This window comes from Mastigoproctus giganteus, chromosome 7 (assembly GCF_048544385.1).
Source record: "Mastigoproctus giganteus isolate SK-2022 chromosome 7, ASM4854438v1, whole genome shotgun sequence".
In the NCBI taxonomy this organism is placed as follows: domain Eukaryota; kingdom Metazoa; phylum Arthropoda; class Arachnida; order Uropygi; family Thelyphonidae; genus Mastigoproctus; species Mastigoproctus giganteus.
Window position 1 is genome coordinate 218,723,003 of NC_143581.1, and position 22,402 is coordinate 218,745,404.

General features: G+C 34.1%; 1 protein-coding gene across 1 annotated transcript in view; it reads right to left on the reverse strand.

Moving 5' to 3' along the window:
• Positions 1-22,402, reverse strand: part of spel1 (DNA mismatch repair protein spel1) — an 89,882-nt gene that overhangs the window by 38,216 nt on the left and 29,264 nt on the right. The window contains exons 11-14 of the mRNA XM_090378568.1: positions 17,703-17,823; positions 16,672-16,782; positions 11,127-11,263; positions 4,825-4,941 (exon numbers count right to left, since the gene is read on the reverse strand). Coding sequence (XP_090234694.1) covers positions 4,825-4,941; positions 11,127-11,263; positions 16,672-16,782; positions 17,703-17,823 — 486 coding nt within the window. The remainder of the gene's footprint in view (positions 1-4,824; positions 4,942-11,126; positions 11,264-16,671; positions 16,783-17,702; positions 17,824-22,402) is intronic.

Genomic DNA, 22,402 nt, shown 5'->3' on the forward strand with positions numbered 1-22,402 from the left:
GTCCCTAGCTGCATGGAGGCGTTCCAGGGACTACTATCTGGACCATACAATTGGGGACAGTGACCCTGAATGCATGGGATGAAGAAATTTGGCATATACAATCACCAAAATTTTTTAAGTTCTACAGGACAATATCAAACCAAAGCCAACTTAAAATAAATATGAAAAAAGTTGAGTAAGTTTAGAACTTACTGGTTTCACATCAGATAGTAGGTGGCCTTTATCAACAAAATTCCCAGACAAATTTACCAATGTTTTTGTTACGAAATTATCACTAGTGACCTCCTATTATCTGATGGTGGATAGGCCCCAAAATAGCTATTTCTGGTCAATGTTCCTTTTAAAAAATCAGCGTAATGGTGATGTAATTTGTTTAAAGATAGTGCAATATTAATACAACTCATGGCAAGGGTAAAGTCTATTCTGGCATTAGACCACTGCATTTACTAGGCAGTTTAACTCCTGCAAACCACAAAGATGCAAGAGAGAAGTCCTACTTTTCATAATTAAGAAAAAGTTCTGTAAGAACAGGTCGAAAGTGACCTCTTGTTCAGTTTAAACTTAACAACAGTTCACAAGGACATAATCCTCCACTCTCCAAAAAGTGCAATGGTTTTATTTTTAGATTGAGAGTAGTCCTCTACTCAAAGGAAAGCACAATGCTGTGCTCTGGTTCAAATATGGAGCAGCTACAAAGAGAATCTTGGGAAGGCTACCATACCTGATAAATTTTGTACCAAGGCAACTAAGGCTATTAGGTGTAAGCATATTGCTGCACACTATATATTTGAAGGTCAATTTTCATAATGAAAAGCCATGTAACCCTTATCTGAGAAGACCAACTAGACCAGTGGTGGGCAACAAACTAACAACCAAGACACGCTTTCAACTGATCTTCCAAATTTACAGCCAAATCTTGGAATCTTCAAACAATTGTTCTCAGACTTAGTTGAACATCTTGCACCTTCTGCATGATACTAGCTTTCACTTCTAGTTCGTAATCCTGTATCAAAATTCCTATAACTAAGATGATTTGTTTCACCAATTCTGCATCCACAAATGGTGGTTTTTCTTTTTTCAGCCAGAATAAATGCAGCTTTAGAGTTAGAAAATGTTACCAGTTCAGACGATGAAAGGAAGTGTTTCAGGTTGCACTGCTGCTCAAGAACAGATGGTTTCAATCAAGCAATTTCCTGGAATGTTTTTGAGTACCAGGTCGTGCACCTTTTTGAAACTGCTCAACATTGTACTTCTTGTTCTCTGGAAGCACTTTCTTGCAAAGAAGGCACACCGGTTTTTCTTTCATTTTCATTACTGCATAATAAACTCACAAGCTCCCTGAAAACTTTGTGGAACAGTTTTCCAATTTTTTTTCTTTGAAGAACTGTCCACTGTTGAATCTGCTTAGTTGTTAATTTTTGGAGCACTTTTTATCAGACTCCTTCCGTTTTGCAGTTCTTAGCGAAAGTTTATCCATGTCTGAAAACAAGAATGACTAAGTTAATGTATCACAATTTTTGCCTATATTGGCTGCTAATTCATCATCATCAAACTCTAAAGGCTTCGCCTTGTCGCTGCAACCATACATCTCTGTCTTCTGCTGAATGTTTCATTTCCTCATATCCCCTAAAGTTCATTTTCCTCAGCAGGTTTTCCAGAATTTTCTTCCTTGGTCGTCTCCTTCCTTTCTTTCCCAATATTTTTCCTTCTGAGCTATTCACTAAAAATTTGTTATGTCTTAGGGTGTGTCCTAAAAATTTAGATTGTCTGTTTGCTGCAGTTGTGAGTAGCTGCCGTTTTTCTTGTATCTCGTTCAAGACAGATTCGTTGAATCGTCGCTCAGTCCAGGTAATCCTCAACATCCTCCTCCAGACCCACATCTCCAAAGTCTCCAGTCTCTTGATATCTTGCTTGCATAATGTCCAGGTTTCACTTCCATACAGCAGCACACTCCAAATGAATGACTTTAGCAAACTTTTTCCTGGTCTCCCTGTCGATGTGTCTGCTGGTTAGAATATTTTGCTTGTTACTGAAAGCTTGCTTGGCAAGGGTGATTCTTCTTCTGATCTCTGCAGCGCACCGGTTGTCCTGGGTAATGAAATTCCCCATATAAAAAAACTGTTTTACTTGTTCCACTTTGTTGTTCCCCATTTTGATGTTTGTTTGAGGTTGTTCATCATTCTTGGTGACGACAAGTATTTTAGTCTTTAGATGTGAATCTCATAGCCTTAATGATAGCCTTTCCAACATCTTACACAGCTCCTGCTCTGAGTCAGCTAATAATGCTATGTCATCTGTGAATCTGATGCAGTGAATCTGTTGTCCATTAATTTTGATACCCTTTGCTTCCTGCTTCATTTTTGTTATGGATTCCTCGATGAACACGTTGAAAAGGTACAGGGATAAAGAGCAACCCTGCCTCACACCTCTCCTGATCCTTGCTTCCTTTATGGTACCATTAATATCTATTTCAGTACGTTGTCTTGTACAGATGCAGCCGTCTGTCTCTCCAGTCCAGGCCAAAGTTTTTCATGACTTTGAACAACTTCTTCCAATTTATGGTATCAAAGGCTTTTTGTATATCAACAAAAACAATGTATATTCTCCTATTCATTTCCATTCTTCTTTCAAGGATTGTACTCGTTGCTAGAAGTGCCTCCCTTGTCCCACATCCAGTTCTGAAGCCAAACTGATCTTGATCGATGACCTTTTCAATCCTTTTCTTGATCCTGTTCTTTACTACATTCAAGGTGATTTTGGATGCATGGGACAGTAGGGTTATAGTCCTGTAATTGGCACAGTCATTAGCATTTCCTTTCTTTGGAAGAGTGATTGTTCTGCTTTTATTAAAGTCATCTGGGATTTTGCCACTTTCAGAGATTTTCTGTATCACTTGATAAAGCCTATCTTTCACGTCTCCTCCCATATTCTTGAGTTGCTCCACCTGGACATTGTCTGGTCCTGCTGTTTTCTTGTTTCTTAATTGACTTAATGCTAACTCAAATTCACTCCTTGTAATTGTCGGGCCTTTGGTGTCCTCTTCCACCTTGTCTTCTGTTTCAATATAGTCATTCTCATTGATTGTTTCTTCTCCACAGTAGAGTTCTTCTAGATATTCCTTCCAACGCTTGCCAATTTCCTCTGGGTCCACCAGTAGGTTCCCTTCTTTGTCTTTAATCATCGTGCTTCTCATTTTGCAATGACTTAATCTTCCTATACACTTTGTCTGTTCTTCCCTTTGTCGAGTCCTCGTCAATGTCTTCTGCCATTTTATTCGTCCAGTCTTGTTTTGTTTCCCGACATTTGGTTGTAATTAGGTTCTTTGTATATCTATAGTTCTCCTGACCTTTCTCTGTGGATATTTTTCTATATTTGTTATGTCTTTGTATGAGTTCTAGTATTTCTTCCGTGATCCAGTTTCCTTGGACCAAAGCTCCTCCTTCCTAATGTATCCTGCGTTACTTTTAATATACCTTGCTTTATCAAATTTCTTTCTAATTATAGCATCAATATTAGTAATACTAAAAGGTATACTAAACTTAAACGTATTTCACCTTGTGAAAAATTGCAATTTTGCTTTACAAATGTACAACATTCTTTGCATCAACAGACGAAATACATAATAAAAAGCAAAAAGATCAAAACTGTAATAAACAACTTACTGAAAAGCTCTTGGCTGGAGCACATCGTCTATGGTGTTAACATTTAGCTTCATGCCAAGCAGTCAGATGGCAGTACTACTGAATGTAGGTGTGCCCCAGTGAAAAATAAGTTTTTTGAAAGCCGTGGATAAGTAGTCTGATAAACAATCCTACAATGACGTACACTCATACAGTAATTGAAAAATATTTAAACCATAATAATTCAGTTTACCTAAATCGAGTTAGCCACACATTTTTACAAAATAGTCACTTGTGGACAATGGGCTGCCCACCCACCACTGAACTAGACCATAGTGTGAAAAATGCCCATAAACATTCTTCCTGTCTAGTTTTGAGATTGGGTCTCAATCTCAAACTAGGACAGGTTGCTGACTTGCTGAAATTAGTTTCTTAATAAACTAATGCTGTTCTTATAATATATATATAATGTACTTTTTTTTTTTTTTTTTAATGAAAACCCCAGACACGAGAGGTATTAGAACCTATACCTATACTACTTAGTACCGTGCTTGGGTACTGTTTTCACATTTTATCTTAAGCTCCTATAAGATAGTAATAATGTCTGCTCAAAGAAGGGAAAATAATGTTAAAATAAATTTGTACGAATGGGAAAAAATCTAAAAGAAAATACCTTAAATTTGTTGTACTTATTAGTTTTTTCAGTATTTTTCAATTTACCAAAGAGAGGAGTAATTTTTAGACAAGTGCACACGAAGAACACTATTGGCTAAGTGTATTTGTTGCTATGAAAGCTTTACTTCTATCATATATAACATGGTGCTCATCTTTGATTACCAGTCTGAGCTCATATTTCATTTGTTAAATATGCCTGAAATATAACTAAAATTTACTTATAAAACAGAAGTTGATTTATATTTTTATTTATATTCTGAGGTGACTCTAACTGGCTGAGATTTGAATTGATGTAAGCAAGGAAAAACTAAAAACATGAGGAATCACTATACCAATGTTTGTAAACTGTGTATATTAGCATATGGTGCAAGGAAGTCCTGGACTTTTGCTGCACCAGAAAAAATAAATAAATAAATAAATATGCAAACTCATCACAAGCTCAATAGTATAAAAACTGACAAGAATATGAAACAATAAAATTATATGGCACATTTAAAAAAAAAAAAAAAAAATTAATAACGAGTTTTACCTGTAAAGGAGAGCAGAAAGTCTCCTGAATAGCCAATTCATGATCACCTTTGTGTGCTGCCAAACATTTGTGTAGATGTGGCAACTGTCCAATCATTAAGTATATTCGATAGCAATCCTGCAAGTAAGTAATAACACTCTGCTTTAACTAAATGATTGTGCTTATTAAGTATGAAAAAATTAATACTTCTTTGGGGAAACCCTCAAGCTTCATTTAAAATTCAATATTAATAATTATGGTAAAACCTTATTCCATTTCTGAAATTATGCTTTGTAAATGAAATTACAGCTTATACAATAATTGTTAGTTTGAATGCATTTTATTAATCGCATTCTTTATTAATAAAGAGTTTTAGATTTATTTACTCTTAAAATATCAGTCTTAAATTATTAGTTAACTATAAACTACTAATTATATTTTTGGATATTATAATTTCATAATATTCAAAGTCTAACTTTGGATATTATTAAAGAAACTGCTCTCTATAACAATTTGAACATCAAAAGATTATTATAGTATTATTTATTATTAATAATATATTATTCTATCATAGAAAAGTCTGAATTTTTTTAGCTATTAGTCATCACCCTTATGTTCCTTACAATGAATCAAAAATGGCTGATTTATGTGATAAAAATGTATTGCAATTAAGGCATATTACGCACATTTTTTCTGCTCCTTCTGAAATTGTTAATGTACATAGTAGATTCCACAATTCTTAATTTTTGTAATCTTCATTCCCATTAAGATCAAAATGTTACATTTTGTGTGTGTGTGTGGGGGGGGGGGATATTTCACAAAAAAATAATCACGAAATCCTAACTCTTCACATTTATTTGAAGGTAACTATCTGCCTTTATAATCTGTTACAAAGAAAACCAGTACTATATATTATAACACGATTTTCACGCCATTTCTTATTTAACAAAGCTGGCAATATTTTTTTTTGCTTTGCTAGCTACATGTAAATTCAGAACACAGCGGCTTTGAATGTTCAAAAATGCAGACTTTTTTATTCTTGAAAATTTGCACATTGCAAAATGTTGTTCTGACATTGAAAGAAGATGGCCAACACTGAAATGACTACTACACATTTAGAATGCTTGCATGTGAAGTCTGATCTATGTACCTTGAGAGGAGTATTTTTATATATTATTTTAAAATGTGTCAATTATAAGCACATCGCCACTGATGACTCATGTTTAGAGTACAGTTCAAATTAAGCTGCCGACCGGGCTAGCCGAGTGGGTAAAGTACCTGCCCGGCAACCCAAAGGTCGCGGGTTCGATTCCCGCCTCGGGCTTGGATCAAAGTACTGCAAAAACCTTGTGAGGTGCAATATGGCCACAGAAGCCGATGCGCCAACAACTACCAAATCAAAAAAAAAAAAAAAAAATCAAATTAAGCTCACACTATAGAGAAGAGGTTTTAAGGAACCTTTAGCAGGGTTCCAACATTGACATGTTTAAAGTCCAATTCAAACTACATTTATGTTGTATGGGAGGCATTTTAAGGTACCCTTAGATTACTTTTTATTCCAATCCAGCATCCTGATACAAAATTGATAGATGTGGAAAACAAGCTTCATTAGTTTTACCAGAACTTTTGTTTTAATTAATTTATTTACATAATATATTACAGGTTTTCCCACCACCATGGCTCTGTCTCATCTCTATATGAAAACATTTATATTCATTTTTGATTTGGCAAATACCAGTTTTATCTATGATTCAAAAAGTGTTTGTTTATCATATGATTCTGGTTAAAGGGAATTTTACAGAATGCTTATTCTTGAAGTTATTTAAAAATCAAATATTGTAGTACAGGTCAACCATCACTAATCTGGCATCGTTGGGACCTGTGGGGTGCCGGATCACTTGTGGTTATTTTAGCACATACAGTTTACCCAACAGTTAACCACCTACCTTTAACACGTTGACTGCCAAGCCAGTTTAAGAAAAAAATTCCCCAGGGGCCAAAAAATATTTAGCAAACAATTTGATTAGTAATTCTAAAATAAATATTGTAACGTCAGTGTTGTTTTTTCACGACATTTTTCGCAAATATATATATAAAAAAAAGGTGTTTTTTTTTATGTCACATATATGTGGCCAACATGGTCCAGTAGGTTACTTTATTTCTCGAGAAGCTGTGTCAGCCACATACGTGTGACGCTATTACGGCATACATATGAAGGTCATTTGTGATTAGTTTATTGCATGCGTGGCTAGCGCTGCAATAAAACTAATTGCAATAAAATAAACTCTCAAACGTCGCAATAAGTTTGTCAGTATTGTTAGAGATTTTGTGAAAACAAGTTCGTCAGCATGCTGTATTATCCATCATATTGTGTTGTGTTTTTCCATAAGTTTGCATAAGTATGTTAAATAAATATACATATATCTAAAAAGGAATGGCTAAAAGAAAATTAGTAAAATAAGAGGAACTGAGAGAAATTTCTGGAATTTACAATTAAGCAGAGTTAAACTTCTCACAGGAGTCGAGTTTTTTCAGAAGTTCAACTTTATCTGTTATGGACAATGTACGGTGTTTGCGCTTTACACCACAAGAGGCACTTATTTTATGCATTGGAACCACGGTTGGGGCTAAATGTGAGCAGGTTATAATAATAATAAATGCAGAAAAACAAGTGGGAACGGCTTTCCAGTGTTTACAAGTTCATGCCAACAGCTGATGCTGCAACCAACACCACCAAAACAGTAGCAGCAGGCGGTGTGCTGACCCGGGAAATTTGAAATTACACTCGCAGAAATCATGTCCGAATTAGTGATGGTTGACCTGTACTTGAATAGTGAATTTTAATTTACTCTATTAAAGTGAATTTCATTAGTACATCAAATTAAAATTTATTTTTGCATGCACAATTCAAAATTGTAGTAATGTTTTCTTCGTTCTATTTTTTTATGTTTTGGACTTCAAAACAGAATCCCAAAGTGGATTCAGAAACAAAATCTGTAAGTAAATAAGTAATTAGTTTATTTTACTTAATTTTCTGGATGTAGGTTTTCTCAACATTTGTCAATAAACAAATTGCTGCTTTTAAAACCTGGAGTTAAGCATTTCAATTAATTTAATTTTAATTAAGTGTTTTTTATTTTCTAGTTTAACATGTTATAAGTAAATGAAGATCAGGTCTGCATTATTTTGTTTTGGATTATCATCAAAGGAACTCAGACCACAAAACAGCAGGTTCTCATTCTTATAAATTTTGGCATGGCAACTATTCAAGCCACAGAAGTAGTAGTGGAATGTGATGCAAGAAAGGAAGTGTGTGAACTTATGCAGAATCAGCCAAAAAAAAAAAAAAAAATCACACCATTCCCAAATGCCTGTCCAGTTCCTCCTTAAATTTATTTAACCTATCAACTTCCACAACGACAGATGGAAGCTTGTTACAGCAATTAAACACCCGCTGGCTAAAGGCAAATTTCCGCACATCTATTCTACCTCTGAATAAGTGGAAGGATCCCATCAGAATTGAGCGTGCTCAACCCATTCAAGGCCTTATATACCTTATATATTCAGATCAATCAGACCCAACACAGTGCCCCAGTTCTTGTGTTATATTCTAGTTCATACAATTTTGTTGTGTGTGTGTGTGTATAGACAAATATATTATTATCAGTTTAGATTTCAAAATATATAAGAGAAATAAAGCTCAATCCTTCCTACTTTAATACTATTTGTAAAATATAGAGATTAACTCATACCTTTTTATAGGAAATTCTTTGGCCCGACGCTCACAAATTAATCCAATTAATACATTATATAAAACTAAATTTGACACGATATTATGATTTTAAAATTGTTAATATATAGGGGTTTCTTAAAAATAATCCTGTACTCAATTTCCATAATCTACTCACTGCCAAAAGGAAGAGCAAAGTGAAGCCGATGCACATCAACCCACTAAAAACTAAACCATCCAGCAATAACGGACTGGAAATTGAAGACAATTGTCAAATTTACTAAAATATTATAGACTAAACTTCTTCATAAATTTAGTTTCATATAATGTATTAATTGGATTAATTTGATGTGAGCATCAGGCCGAATAATTTCCTATAAAAATTATTATCAGTGTATTAGGTGGAGGTGCTGAACTGTCAGGTGTAATTACAATTGAAAAATTGAGAACACATACAAAGGTAAAAACAGATTACCTGAAATAAAATGAAATTAAAGTTTAACATAAAAATAAATGATTGTACTTAAAGCCATGGGTCCTAGAACCTTAACTAGTTTTAATCTGTTTTTACCTTGCATGTGTTCTCGATTTTTCCATGGTAATTACACCTGACAGTTCAGCACCTCCATCTAATATACTGATAATAATATATTTGTCTATATTTCATTATGGTTGCTGGTTTTTAGTATTAGTAACGGCCGCATGGTGCAAGAAAGCCTATGGCTTATGCTGCACCAGCCAAAAAAAAAAAAAAAAAAAAAAAAAATCCGAACAAAACAATGATAAAAACAAAAATTAAATAAATAAATAAATAATAATAATTAATAAATAAATAAAAATAATAAAATGAAATTAAAAATTAAATAATAATGAAATTAAAAATTAAATAAAAAGGAAATTAATCCTATCATCCTATGCGCTTCCATTACCCGAAAGTACTATCCAGATGACCTTTGAATTTCCCCAAACTGTCGGCCTCTACCACCCATGAAGGCAACTTATTCCAGTAATTTATAACTCGCTGGCTAAAATAAAACTTCCTGCAGTCCAATCTAAACATTTCCCCGCGTAACTTGAATTTATGTCCCCTAGTTCTAGCATCATTTATAATCTTGAAAATTTCGTCCTCATTCATTTTACTGATGCCTCTCAGAGCCTTAAACACCTCAATCAAATCTCCTCTAAGGTGTCTAGTTTCCAAACTCTGCAACCCACATATTCGAAGTCTTTCTTCATAAGGACGCCCTTTTGCCGATCTCACCAGGCGAGTTACCCTTCTTTGCACCCTTTCAAGAAGCTCGATGTCTTTCTTTAGGTGCGGTCTCCATACTTGAACACAGTATTCCAAGTGTGGTCTAACATAGGCCTTATATAATGGGATTATCACGTCCCTATCTCTACTTGCAAAAGTTCGATAGATCATCGATAGGACACCATGGGCCTTCCTTGCAACCTGTTTACAATGCTCAGAGAATTTCATGTCTGACCGTATCGTAACACCCAAGTCCCTTTCCTCCAGTACTGGGTTTAGTTGAACTCCACCAAGTGAATAAGTTATTTTGGGATTACTGTTTCCCAGGTGTAATACCTTACACTTTGTTGGATTAAAGCACAGCTGCCATTTTTCTGGTATAACTAGTAGTATTAGCATTAGCAGAGGATTATTATGCAAGAAAGCAAGCTTATGCAGCAAAAAAAAAAAAAAAAAAAACACACGCTCCCAGTTCACCCCTCCGTTCGTTCCAAATACCTGTCCAGCTCAGCCTTAAATTTATTTAGGCTTTCAATTTCCACAACAAAGGATGGAAGCCTGTTCCACCAACCAACTACCTGCTGGCCAAAGGCACATTTATCCTACATCTGTCTTTCCTCAATTTGAATTTATGCCCTCTCAGGTGATTATTCTGCGCAAGAGGAAGAATCCCATCAGCATTGAGCATGCTCAAACCATTCAAGGCTTTATACACTTCAATCAAATCACCTCGCAGGTGCCTAGTCTCCAGACACTGTAATTTGCAAAACTTAAGCCTTTCTTTGTAAGAGCAACCCTTTGTTCTATTCACTAACCTTGTTGCCCTTCTGTGTACTAGTTTCAACAGCTCTACATCCTTCTTAAAATTAGGCCTCCAGACCTGTAACTCTGGTACTCTGGATCCATAACCCAGTTTAATATTTTTAATTTTTTAATACCCTTTCTTGTTTACTAACACTTTCAGTAATCTGATTATATCTTATTTTTATCAATATCATATATATATATATATATATATATATATATATATATATATATATATATATCTCTCAGTCTCCAAGACCAAACTGGTCTGTCCATGGAATGGGGGGGGGAACCCAAAAAGAGCCATATTTGTTTCCTAACAAACATGGCCCTTTTTCAAATCAAATGACATTGCTATTTTCATTCCATGGAGACAGGTCTAAGAAATACTGAACTTTTGACTATCTCTCATAAATTCAATAATTCTTACCAAATTTATGAATGGTGTCTTTTAGTATCATATTAAATCAATTTAAAGTATTGTATCTCCTCGAACTGATTATATTTATTAAAAATACAGTTATATTTGAAAATTACCTGTAAATTAGCTTTCATTTTCTGAAACTTCTTCGCCAACCTTTGCAGATCTGGAACTTTCAACAAATGATCTTCATAGAGTGCATGACGAAGTTCAGTATTTTGAACAAATACTTCCACAATGTTTAGCCTTTCTTCTAGAGGGAAGAACAACAACAAAAAATAAATAAATAAAATAATAAAAACCAAATGTCTAACTTTTTTGTATATACAGTATAATAGTGTGCAAGCTTAGGTGGAGATTATGATCTGAATTTATACTACCTGATTATAATCTTCAAAACTAATTCATGCTGTCTTTCAGTTATATTAAGTTGGATTTATTATCTATCAGCATTAATAAATATTGAGAAACATAAGGCACAATAAATCACACCATTTGTATTGCTGATGGTTGTGCTAGATCATCTTAGGCTTATTGAGATGTCATCCAAAAATAAACCTAGTTGTTAATGTCTTTTTAAACAAATGCTAATGTTGCAGCTGAACTAGTTCCTAACATTTTTTAAACACACCGATCCTACCACTTACCATTTTTTTAAACACCATTGTGACAGCTATTCTAAGACTACTGGTGTCTCATCAATCTGTATGCCAGTCTGTGAGAATATGTACTGAGCCTCCTAAGTGAGTAACCAAGCAGTGTATGAAAGAAAAACTTTCAACTGAACATGTAAGAGTTGTGTACCTTATTTATTAGATCGTATGTATAGCTTAGCTTAATTTTCAGCACTCACCTCATAGTAATCCGCTTAGCTGGTGGAGAGTTTTACCACATACATAGTGGTTATAGGATTCTAATACTTTACAGGGATTATGGGTTTAAAATTAAGTTATGGGCTATAAAAAATTTTTAAGAAAGGAAAGTGCACCTTCCATGGTTGCCTAATTGAATTAAATTAAATGAAGAGAAAAAAAAGGAAAAAAAGAAAAATATAAGCTAATAATCGCGCACGAGCGACTTTCGAGATTCCTCGTCTTCAGTTAGCTATAGTGGAGGGGGGGAAGAGGCGCGCTTGTGTTATATACGGGTTGGGTTCCCGAAATGCATTTCAGTGCATGTGGAAACTTAATACGTGCTAAATTCCAAATGGGGGAGAAATTGGCGGGAATCTTTTTGTTTAACACGTTGAGTGATGTATGGCGCTTAAACCATTCGATAACGAGGGCTTCGTTTTCAAGGATTTTGTAGCTAGAATTTAATTTAATTACTGTGATGGCTGAATCGATGAGTGGGTTGTGATTTTGAGATTGGACGTGTTGTGTTAGTTCTGTACTTGCTGAATTAGTTTTGAAACTATTAAAGTGGTAGTATGCACGCGTGTTGGAAATTTTTGATGTCCCGAATTTTACCACTTTAATAGCTTCAAAACTAATTCAGCAAGTACAGAACTAACACAACACGTCCAATCTCAAAATCACAACCCACTCATCGATTCAGCTATCACAGTAATTAAATTAAATTCTAGCTACAAAATCCTTGAAAACGAAGCCCTCGTTATCGAATGGTTTAAGCGCCATACATCACTCAACGTGTTAAACAAAAAGATTCCCGCCAATTTCTCCCCCATTTGGAATTTAGCACGTATTAAGTTTCCACATGCACTGAAATGCATTTCGGGAACCCAACCCGTATATAACACAAGCGTGCCTCTTCCCCACCAACCCACTATAGCTAACTGAAGACGAGGAATCTCGAAAGTCGCTTGTGCGCGATTATTAGCTTATATTTTTCTTTTTCTTTTTTTCCTTTTTTTTTCTCTTCATTTAATTTAATTCAATTAGGCAACCATGGAAGGTGCACTTTCCTTTCTTAAAAAATTTTTATAGCCCATAACTTAATTTTAAACCCATAATCCCTGTAAAGTATTAGAATCCTATAACCACTATGTATGTGGTAAAACTCTCCACCAGCTAAGCGGATTACTATGAGGTGAGTGCTGAAAATTAAGCTAAGCTATACATACGATCTAGTTATTACATTACAGCACATAAGGACTCCTTAAAAAATCAAGTACCTTATTTATTTATTTAAAAATGGGCAATGTTTACTACACAGTTCATAATAAAGGTTGCAGAGTCAATTTCAATGCAATGTCAACCCTTATTATTGATTCTTTTTTTCTCTTTATGAATAAAGTAATCATCATCTGGAACAGGATTATTTTGAGGGGAGGGGGGTAATAAGAAGCATATGACAGCTTATTTTTTATCAACTGGTAGGAAATACAGTTTCATTGATAACACCAATGAAACTTAACCTAACTACGGTTAAGTCTGATTGATGTTATCATAGATATAATGCAGATTGTTATTTTCAGATTAAGTTGAAATGGTATTCATTAACAAGATATACTATTCCTTTGTTGGGGGATAAAGAAACGATTAATTATTAACCAAGCTGTTAAGAACTGTAAAAACTTTTAAAAATATTAAACTGATCAATTAATGATGAAAAGATAAAAAGAGCTAAGGATGGGACACCTCACATTATCATTGCAATGTCAGGACCTACCTTGATAATCATTTCACAGACCAGTTTATATAAGCTGAAGAGGACGTTCTGTTTATACTCCTGCACAACCACCTCAGTCAGAGGAGTTTACGACTAATCATTCTGACAACTTCATTACTAACACTTTCAGTAATTTGATTATATCTTATTTTTATCAATATTATATATATATATATAGAAAGGTGCAATAGGCGGGCTCAAACAGTTAACTGAAATGCATGTACTACTGTACTCCTCCGCTAATCCATTCAGCTATGTGTTAGTTGTTGTTGTTTGGTTTTTAGGAGCATTAGCAACTAAGGCCATATTGCTCCAGGATATGCGGTGGTCATTCCTTAACCTTTCTGCATCCTCCGTATTTGGTGGTGACGGGCTCGAACCCCGGTCTAATCAAGAAGCGTGTGCTACGCACTGCTGCTCCTTCCCACCTGGCTACGGAGGCGCCTTACTATGTGTTAGTATCCCATGCTCACCTGGTTTAACCCTACCGGACTCCTACCTAGGGAGCTACTTGAAGGATATATGGTAGAAAAACATTCACATTTCAACAATTAAAGGATGAAATTAAACAAGCACGATGCTATCCCAGCAGTTATATCAGAGACATTTATGGCTGTGTTCAAATTGTTACCATTCATTTAGAAACAAACAGTGGATAATTTGAATATCTGCACTAGTTCACAATGTGCCACAAACTATTCCTTCTATACATGCCCAATAAATAGGTTTTTGAGACATTGTTTTATTGTATTATTTATTAAAAAATGCAAACTTTTGTCCTAGAATATATGTGTGTGTGTGTGTGTGTGTCCTAGGACAAAATGTTTTCTAGGAAGATGTTATACTTCCATGTCTATTACATGGAAGTATAATATCATCATAGATATAATAAAAACATAGGGTTATGGTTGGTGCAGCTGCAGTTACTGCCATAATCTCAAGATAAGCTGTAGCATTTTCATTGAGATTTTAGTTAGTTGGCTACACTACAAGTTACTGAAAACTTGTAGTGTAGTCGAAGCGCTGGATATTGTCTGTTGTGTGCACTGATTGGAGGAATGAATGGGCAATATGACAGAGCTGCAGAAACAAAATGTTTTTGTTTCATGCATAACTAGGTTGTGGTTCAAGTTTTACCCTCTTATCATTATTCTTCTTGCCACTAATGTCTATTTGCTTTCTATTACAAGTTTGAGATAATTACACATAAATAAATCATTGATTTAATTACTATCAGAAGACCCTTGTGAAACGTGAAAGTCTGCGAATCAGTTTGAAAATAACAGCAAAATGTCAGTCATTTTTAAAATTTGGACCAGAGAGAACATATAGCCTATTTGTATTTTAAGTGTTTGATAACCATAAATGTTAAAAAATATTTAAATAAAGAAATAAAAAGATGTATGTAGGTCAATATTACTCAAAATTTGACACCGGGAATACGGCGTACAATGGTTTTTGTATGTTCATACATGGTAACATTCCCAGAACTAGTTCATTTTATTATTAGTTGTCTGAAGTAAGAAAATGATAATACCCTCTACATAGAGTCTCAATCAGACATATTTGATTAAATTGCATTGAAAATCCCAACTACTGTTCATATTTTAGCAACAGAGGTTGCTCAAATATAAATTTGTTTTGCTGGTTACCCTTGGCTGACTAACAGTTGTTATTCAAACCATATTTCATATAACCTCAGGGGCTCACGTCTGGTGAGTATGGGCTTGGCACATACAGGGTCCTGAGCTGGATATCATCATTCTTCTCTTTCTTGCTAATTCCCTTCTATCTATTTCTCTCTCTCTCTCTCTCTCTCTCTCTCTCTCTCTCTCTCTCTCTCTCAGGGTAACTCAAATTTTTTTTTTTTTTTTTTTTTTTTGGCTGGTGCAGCAAAAGTCTCAGGCTTCCTTGCACCATATGGCTAATTGTAATAATAATAATAAACTCAGAGAGAAAGCAGTTTTTTGGGACACACACACACACACACACACACACACACACACACACACACACACACACACACACACACACACACACACTTGTTTTCTTCTGTCTGTCCTCTGTGTAATAACTTGAATCCCAATGGATAGATTTCGCAAAACTTTATATTTGTGTTTTCAGAATGATTTTTGGAACATCCCAAATTTCATTAAAATCAGACAAATAATTTTCTTCCCCCCCATATATATCACACAAGTAGCATATATTATGGCTAAAGTAATGGACGGATTTTTGTGAATTTCATATTTAGCACCTTTAGAAAGAGTTATCGAGTAATCCCAAAATGTCATTAAAATCAGAAAAATAGGAATCTGGTATTTATTATTATTATTTTTTATACATATATAGGTTATCCGTATACTTGTAGTGTAGTCGAAGCACTGGATATTGTCTGTTGTGTGCACTGATTGGAGGAATGAATGGGCAATATGACAGTGCTGCAGAAACAAAATGTTTTCGTTTCATGCATAAAGTCATTTCTTTTTTGCTTTTTTAAAAATCTATTTACCAAATACAGAATCATGAATTATTACTACTTGCTTATTAAATGCTAAAGCAATTATCATTTGCTGAAGAAAATGTATTTTTATATTAATCATAACAGAAACATTATTTAATGTTATATTATATTTAAATTGACATTAAGTATCCAGGAAGAATGTGGAGTGAATATTACATTGTGTGGTATGTGTAGTGAAGTGAAAACTTTTATATGTTATCAGTTAATTAATAATTAATTAGTAACAGAATAATTTGTTATTTACTCTTAAACAAATACTTTGCATACATTAACTAATGTACTCAGCGTGTTACATTTCAGGATGATTTGTTCGAGCACGTGATGTTGGAAAACCTTTTAAAGCAAAGGGTACAAATCAAAGTCAAGTTGCTAGATTTATGAGGTTCTATTGCGCACGCACGCACACACACTTATTTAACACTAAATATTATTTACTGTTTCCTAAATCTTTGTTATTATAAACTTGAAAGACTAAACAAATTCTAACAGATTTTAATAACACTAACCTATTTTATTAATATCCATTAAGGGCTGTTTCACCCACTGTGCCAACAGACGCTGTCCAGGAGAAGTCTTACATCTGTTCATCAGGCCTAGTAGACTTTGGTTCTTGTTATCTAAGATAAAAACATTTTAATACTGAATAAGAAGAAGAACTATAATTATAACTATTAAAATGGTTTTGCTTTTCACCAAATTATCCTCTCAAAAGTAATTTACTTTTTACCAGATGCTGAAGGAAATGGTTTTTATTAAAGGTTGGTTGGTTGGTTGAGTTTTATTGGTGCATCATCAACGGTTTTTACTAAAGAAATTAACAACAGTGGCCTACCTTTGGCTGTAATAACAGCAAGACTGATTTTTGAAAGATATTCAACTATACAAATAAATTAGAATAAGGGTTAAAATAAAAATAATGCCAGCAGTATGGCAAGAAGAAAAAAGGCGAAATTAAACCTAACTTAAATCAAACCAAGCAGGGAGGGAAGAGAGGGGTAACAAGAGTTAAAATATTGCAGCAGAAATTCTCTAAAATAATTTAGAAAATCTAAATGTACGAATAATAATTCATTAAATTTTAAAAGCCAATTAAATAGAAATTTAACGGTGCCCCCTCTGACGGGCACCAGGTCCAAAATTATGTGAAATATCACCAACAGAGATGTAAACCACTACAATAAAACAAAAAAAAAAAAAAAAAAAAAAAAAAAGACCACCGCTGTTCAATTCCCCTGAATTGGTGGTTTGATCTGGGGATCGGGTGGCAGACTGATCTTTCGATCTATTCGTCTAGAGTTTGAAATGCAGCGATTCCCCGACCATTATTGGCCTTGTGGTCCTCTGTCGAGATGGGGCGTATTGGTCAGTCTATTTTTGGTTTATTTTTGTTTGCAAATATTTTAAACGTTATTCAAATATGTATAATTAAATATATATATATGAGTGGTTTAAGAATGAAATATGAAAGGATAATGATAAAATCATAATAAAAGTTCAAATATGAAACAGAAAACTACTACAGGTGAAATATATTTACCATCAGTAGATGCTGGAACAATACCCAAAGCTCTTACAGCAGCACCATCTAATCTAACATATTGACTAGGGTCAAAGGTATCCAGAGTAAACTGTCCAAAATTGCTTTCATCTCCTAACAGCTACACATATAATAAAAGTATAATGTAATATATAAGTGACAATGACATTTTCACAAGTTGAAAATGAATAAAAATTGCACTTGAAAAACTAGACACATGTAAAGACTGCAGAAGGAAATAATAAAATAAAATAAAAAAAAAACCCCAGCTATTTTAAAACTTGTTAATTATTCATAATTATTTATTTCAAATTAAGAAAGCAAAGTTTCAACAAACTACAAAATCTACGAAGGGTCATAACCATTAATTGCGTGAGCAACATATACTTTTTTTTAGGAGACTAAATGCACAAGGCATAATGTTATGGGTTGAAATTAATTATATAATATTGGTGTAAATGTACCATAGTTTACCCATATTGTGGAATTAACTTCACAACCGTGGGGGCACGTTTGCATTACCAGGATACCTGCTTGCCCACCGATGAGCGAGCCAACAAGCTCGGAAATGGTGCTCTCTGGGTGGTGATGCCCAGATTTTTTTTTTTGATTTGGTAGTTGTTGGCGCATCGGCTTCTGTGGCCATATTGCACCTCCCAAGGTTTTTGCAGTACTTTGATCCAAGCCCGAGGCGGGAATCGAACCCGCAACCTTTGGGTTGCCGGGCAGGTACTTTACCCACTCGGCTAGCCCGGTCGGCGGTGATGCCCACTGAGAATAAATAACAGTAGTCTCCTCTATTAGAGAAGCATTGTTTATTCGAAGTAGTGCAATACCTGGTATCTCGTGAAGGTAGCCACAATATGAGATAAAATCAAATGATGCCTTAACACTACTTATGTAGTTAAACTTATGGGTAAACTATGGTGTATTTACACCAATATTATATAAAAAATGAGCAATATACAGGCGGGCCTCGATTACGCGATTAATTCGTACCGCGAGCGCATCGCGCAAAAAGGAAATGCGTTAATCGAATATAATAACCAATAGGAAAAATTATAATTGGTCCTTGATCTTCTGGAATGTCCATAAAAGAATTTTAAAAATGCCGTTTAAATAACTTTTTAACTGTATATAATGTAAAAGATAATGAAAATAATTATGAAATTAAATGTTTATTGCATAAAACAGCGTTTCTTAAACTGTGCGCTGCGGAATATTTTAAATTTTCAAGGGAAACACAGCGATACTCGACATCTGTCGGACACCACGCGAACTACTAGCTCGAGGTAGTTCACAGTTTCAGCATTTCTTATTAAGTTGTTTAGACCTAACTACTAAACGAAACTGTTAGGTATTTCTTTTAGTCTGGGTGTGCCTTGAAAAAATTACTGAGACATTAAAGGTGCCGTGAACCGAGAAAGTTTGGGAACCTCTGACATAAAATACACAATGAAGAAATTACTGTTGCGGAAATATTTGAACAGTGTTGACTTTCTCTTTTCATCAATCGATTTCCAATAGCCGACAGCAATCTTCTCTGGGCCCTGGCGAAATAAATATTGCAGAGAACATCAAACCTTTTGTTTGAGGTTCTATGTGATGCGAAAGATTTCATCTAATTCTTTTACCGTTATCACCTTCGCGGTAACATTTTCATCTGGCTCATTTAAAAATTTGAATTTTTAAATGCAAGTCTGCATTGACTTTATTAGCAGGAGACAAACACATTTTCTTCTGATGGTTGATGGAACACACCGAGGCGGGCAGCAAGCAAACGTTTGTTTATTGATACGACTCGCGGTAAGCTTAACGCGCGATTAAAATATTTTTCAACTATTGCATAAAAAAAAAAAAAAAGATCACGTTAAATGGAAATTTGCATCACGTAAAGTGATATCATTTTTCAAATAGCGTTAACTGAATATCGCGTTAATCGAACTCGCGTTATGCGAGGCCTAGCTGTATACATATTTGGGAAGTTAATGCTACAGTAGGATGATTGGCATGAGAAGTTTATGCAAGATAATAAATAAATAAATTTTTCTGTTTATACTCTGGGATGACCACACGATCAGGGGAGTTCACAAGATAGAAATCATACAATAAACAGCACCATATTTAGCAGTCATGGGCTTGAACCCTGGTCAATCAAAGCATGTGTACTTATGCACCCTCGTGGCTGACCACTTGGCTACGGCATCTTGTCTGACTATCCCTGAAGTAATATACAAAGGATATATTATTTACTTCACATCAAAGTGGATATTTTTTTATTTTTTAAATAAGGAATTAATTTCCATAAAAAAAAAAAAAAAAAAAAAAATCACACAAATAACTGATGGCTTTCATCACCATCCTATGCCAAGTATACTCCTATATGAATATAAAAATTTAGTATACATGCACTTTTTTAACATAATTCAGCATGCAGGGAGTAACACCCTTATTGGATGTTTATAAATCAGAATAAGGATATGTTTCATAAAAAAAATTTTATTTTTTTTTCTCTGACTAAAATAGGCGCCTCCATAACCAGGTGGGAAGGAGCAGCAGTGCGTAGCATGCTTCTTGATTAGACCGGGGTTCGAGCCCGTCACCACCAAATTCGGAGGATGCGGAAAGGTCAGGGAATGACCACCGCATATCCCGGAGCAATATGGCCTTAGTTGCTAATGCTCCTAAAAACTAAATAACAAACAAACAACCGACTAAAATATATTCTAAATGCTGTTAACAAACACACCATAGTTATTCATCATGGTGTGCCTGCGTGTTATGGGAGTTTAAATGTTGCAAATCTGTTTTGACAAAAATACACCTCTTCATCAGGGCAATATTAAAAAAAATAAAAAAATAAATTTGGTTCTCGTTATCTAATACTTAAAAGATAAAAGCATTTTAATACTGCATAAGAGGAACTATAATTATAACTATTAAAATGTTTTGCTTTTCACCACATTATCCTCTCAAAAATAATTGATATCAGACACTAGATACTGAAGAAAATGGTCTTTAGTGGCCTACCATTGCTTGTAATAACAGCAAGATTGAATTTTGAAAGACGTTCAACCATTAGTGATATATACAGCAATCCCTCGATTAGTGTGCTCAATGCATCATGCAAAAGCGGCGCACTAATTGAAAGGTGAATTAATCAAACTTAATAACCTATGGAAAATAATATAATTGGTTCAGCGACTTTTTTATTTATTCTCGAAAATATACAGTACAGGTAACTCTCATAACACGGCAGTTTGGTTCCTATAAAATAAAATTTCGTGTAATGCAAAACCATGTTATACGGGACTAAGAACCAGTACAAAAAGGAGGGGGTTACATTCCAAAAGCTAACAAAAATACACCTTTTATTTTTTTTTTTAAGAAAAACTATCAGAAACTTAATTTTTATAGTAGTAATAACTTAATATTTTCACTTTAGTTTTATAATAGTAGTAACTTAAATAGTAATAACTGAACAAACATCTTACCTTACAAACTGTGATACTTATATGTCAGATAATGTACGTTCATTTAATTTCCTTCCTTTTATTGCTGCTAGGCACAATCTCTTCTGCAGCATCTAGATTTCGTGTACCTTCTGCTCTCTGTCACAATCTGCATGTTTCGAAGTCACAATTTTTTATGGTCTCAAATAAGCACAAGTTCAGTAGCACAGAACCTAACTCTGGGATCTTCTAACAAAATACAGTGGACCCCGCTTTAAAGATATAAAGCACAAATTTAACTTTATTACCTTACCAATTAACAAAGTTAAATGATACGTGAAAATCTGGAGAATATTTTCCAGTTAGCAAAATAAAAATAAATTTACGCTTATGTAATTAATACGTACTGTAATATGTACATACTAACTAATTGATATATCTGTTTACTGACTTTTTTTTTTTTTGGTTGTAAAATATAAAACAGTAAAAATGATAAGCAATTAATAACAAAGAAAACAGCGTGCGCCAGTTGCAACAAACACGATACGCACAAGTGAGATACAGAGTAATGAGTTTCTGAAAATTTATTTATGTTTTTAATATGATTGAATACTTCATGGAAGGGGAAACACATTTCACCATAATAGCATGAAAACTCACATAATTCCAGCTGTCGATACTTATAGTAAATGCAAGAAGATAGAGTTTACTACCTGTTTATAATTGATTACACTAACAGAAAAGCCCAATAAAACGGAAAGTGCAAATTGTTTTTATTGTATTATGATAATGTAACGTGATTAAAGAATGTGCTTTATAAAAATATCATGAAGGCAATAACAACTTGCGAGTCAGCAGCAGGGACTCACAAAAAGGAATAGAAACATTGAAAATTACATCTAACATAATAGCAGTTTTCCCAGCACAAAAGCTCAAAAGTACCGTGTTATGCAAGATTTCCCACAATTCTCAAACTGTGTTAGAGAAAACCATATTGTAGAAGTACCGTGTTATAAGGGGGTTGCCTGTACTGTATTTTTAAAATTTTTCCAACAAATTATAATTACAAAGCACAATAAAAATTAAATAAAATTAAAAGTTAAATAAAGGAAAATATTCTACTTTTTTAAAAAAATTTTATAAGTGCAGTTTGATGTGTATTCTCCTTCTTCCTCTTATCATACATCTGTCGATAAGGGATCAAAGCCTTTCCCATGTTTCGACAAATTTTACTGCTGCGTTCTACAT